This window comes from Saprolegnia parasitica, assembly GCF_000151545.1.
Source record: "Saprolegnia parasitica CBS 223.65 unplaced genomic scaffold supercont2.472, whole genome shotgun sequence".
NCBI lineage: Eukaryota > Oomycota > Saprolegniomycetes > Saprolegniales > Saprolegniaceae > Saprolegnia > Saprolegnia parasitica.
Window position 1 is genome coordinate 377 of NW_012156866.1, and position 3,091 is coordinate 3,467.

Consider the following 3,091-nt stretch of genomic DNA (forward strand, 5'->3'; position numbering starts at 1 on the left):
TGGGCCTACCGCAAAGCAAAGGCCGCCAGCTCCAAGACGATGGTGCCGAGTGCGCACATGTCGAGGCCCATATTGATCGGTGACGCGGCGCTCGTGTCAAAGAGACTGCAGAGCTTGACGTCCATGCTGCTGTGAGGAGCACGCGCTTCGCAGGCGCCGGTGCGAGACGTTCTGCGCGTGCAAATACGCGACGCCTGCCACAGCAGCGAGAGCGGGTGCCCAATACCTCCGAGGAACGTGACGAGGTTGCCTTGGTCCAGATACTCGATCGCGACGAGCCCACGGCCGCGACAACGACCGGCGAGTCAAGCCTGCAAGTCCCATAAGAAGGTGCGCTCGAGGCGTCAAGAGGTGTACCTCAAAAGCGGCCCGAAAAAAGGCTCCTCTGGCGCCGTTACCGACGTCGTGTGTCGTGTATGCCTGGCTGCCGCGGTTTGTGACGCAGGCGCGTTTAACGCAGGACCTCTTTGGCATCCTCGGCGACGTCGACCCGAGTGAGCTCCGCGTGCTCGGCAAGGTCTACAGCGCCGGCCTCGACGTCAACTACAAGCTGCTGCACCACGATTTGGCCGACGGTGTCTTTCCTGCGTACAGTACCAATGGTGCGAATGCGTCGCCGCGGGCCAAGCGCCGGGGCGGCAACCAGTACGGTATCACCGAAGCCGACGTGATCGAAGGCCCGCTGTGGGAGATTGCGGCTCGGGATCGAATCCGCATCAAGAATTTCGTTACCGACTATGACCGGATGCGGTCGGGCATGCGCATAAAGGCGCAGTTCATGCGCGCTCTCAAGGTACCACGACACCATCGAGACGTTAGCTCCACGAGCGTGTCTTCTCGCTTTGCAAGCTGATCGACTCGCCGTTGCGCCAGAACCTCGTCAACACCAAGTTTGAGATGCGTCTCGTCCTTGCGTTCAACAAGGTGTTCATTCCAACTGTGTCTGCCGAACGCGAGCTCGTCAAGGCGCTCGAGGCGACGATCTCAGAGGCTGCCACGACACTCATCGACTTTTTTGACCTTGATGACATCATCGACAACAACAAGACCGAAGCCGACCGAGTATACACAACGAAGAAAGTCCGACAATTTTATTTAGCATAGTTTTATCTATTGTAATAGAAGACCCACTTCAACAACAACGAGACAGAAGCCGGCCTTATCGTCGCTGAAACGCTGCCGTCGGCGGCCACAGTCGGCACGGCGTCGAAGAAGCACACGATTTCTAGTGATTAGTGTGTATTAGTTTACTGCGAGTCACCGAGTTGACTCACTCATTGCGTCCACGAGTCATTAGGGAACTCACTTCTGGAAAAAGCAGGGCAACTCGCCGTCCCTACAAGCAAGGGTACATAAATTCATTTACCCCCTCGCCCTTGAATTTATGTACCCTTGCTGCAAGGAACACAAGAAGGAAGCAAAATGAACACGGCATACTAGTATACCGGAAACTCGTGCCTACCGGAAATGAGGTTGGAGGTATAGTAGAATGCAAATATGAAAGTGATATTGCTCGTCAAGGAGGCTGGACCATGGGTAATATCTGTGCATAGTGTGTCGTTCCGTTGGTCTAGATCCGTAGCCGCTGTACGATTTCCAACAGCATTCGCGACTTGTTTGGTTCACTGCTTCAAACTACTCGGCAGCGATCGGGGTGCTCACAAACGAAGCGACGGCGGCGGCGATCTCGCGGCGTGCCCAGCGCATGTGGCCCGAGTCGGTGGTCGCGTTGGGCGCATACATGTCGGCGCAGTGGGCCGTGCCTTCGATGAAGATCGGGCGCGCCGTCTTGGTGTTCATGCGCGTCGTGTTTTGGACGGCGAGCACTTGCCACGGGTCGATGGTGCCGCTGGGAAAGACGACGTGGTCAACCGTGATGTTGAGCGACCCGTAGCCAATGTTGGTGCCAAGCGTGTCCGGGTGCGCGTGAATCTGGAAGACGCGCTTGCACACTTCGAGGCCGACGTTCTGGAGCGTCTGCGTTTTGAGCGGCCAGAACGGCGACTGGTTCGACTCGGCTGTCTGAAAGTACCCAAACTCTTTGCACGTCTGGTAAAACCATTGGCGGCTCGAGCTCGTGCCGTCGAATGCCGTCTCGCTGAGCACCTCGATCGTGCCGTTGGCCGTGCCTTCAAAGTTCGAGTCCAAACACGGCTTTTTCGACGCCGTCTGGACGAACGCGGCGAGCTGCGCGAGCGAGTCGTTGCTCTTCGCGAAGATGTTGCACACGTCCGTGAGCGTCGGGCCTGCGTAAATGGCGTTGTACTGGGACACGCTCTGGAAGAGTGACATGATGGACGTCTCGAAGACCGAGTCATCAAACTCGTTCTTCATGGGCGTGCACGGGTGGAAGAGCTCGTTGAGCTTTTGCCGACCTTCGCGGCCGCCGTCGAGAAGGCCATGCAGGGCCACCATGGCCTGCTCGACCGCGCGGTAGCACTCGCCGCCGCCAAAGTACCGCAGACCGTTCCCGACAACTTCCATGTACTCGGGAAAGTTCTCTTTGGCCAAAAGCGGCGCCGAGCTCGCGACGCTGCCGGCGACGAGCGACGGGTACTTGAGCTTGAACCACGCTGCAAGCGCACCGGGGTAGCTGCCGCCAAATGCGACCCACTTGCTTTGGCCGAGGCCGTAGACGCCCGTGAGGTAGTTGTGGATGCGAGCGAGGTCGAAGAGCGCCTGAGAGGTTAGCTTGCGAGTGCGAAGACAAAAGCTAAGGAAGTACCTGCTGGCTCGAGAGATACTGCAGGTTCGCCGTACTCATGTCGGGCGTCGGATACGATTTGCCGTAGAAGCGGTGCTCGACGGCCACCATGAGCGCGCGGTGCGACTTGGCGAGCGTGTGGATGTAGTTGCGGCTCGAGAGCGCCGACGCCGAGAGCGGGCCCTCGCCGCCAATGTACAGAAAGACCGGGTAGCCCTCACCGGCCCAGAACTCGTCGTTGACAAAGTAGCGCTGGTTCCAGTGCTTGCGCGCCGCGACAGGCGCAAAGTGGTCGAGGACTGCTTCGGTGTAGTTGTGCTCGGTCACGGCCGGGATCCCGGTGTTGTTCGGGTCGTACTGGATGTGATGGGCGTGGCCGCGGAAGCT

The 3,091-nt window shown here is 58.7% G+C and overlaps 2 protein-coding genes across 2 annotated transcripts in view; one reads left to right on the forward strand and one right to left on the reverse strand.

Annotated features, from left to right (window-relative positions):
* Positions 1-460: 460 nt before the first annotated feature.
* On the forward strand, positions 461-1,236 carry SPRG_17116 (hypothetical protein; the record flags this gene model as incomplete). The annotated part of the gene is made up of 3 exons (XM_012356454.1): positions 461-793; positions 820-1,062; positions 1,123-1,236. Coding segments are annotated over 3 exons (690 nt in total), but the record flags the coding sequence as incomplete, so codon positions are not given.
* Positions 1,237-1,635: 399 nt separating this feature from the next.
* Positions 1,636-3,091, reverse strand: part of SPRG_21869 (hypothetical protein) — a gene marked incomplete at both ends in the record, with an annotated part of 1,837 nt that continues 381 nt past the window's right edge. Inside the window, 2 exons of the mRNA XM_012356455.1 lie at positions 1,636-2,679; positions 2,726-3,061. Coding sequence (XP_012211845.1) covers positions 1,636-2,679; positions 2,726-3,061 — 1,380 coding nt within the window. The remainder of the gene's footprint in view (positions 2,680-2,725; positions 3,062-3,091) is intronic.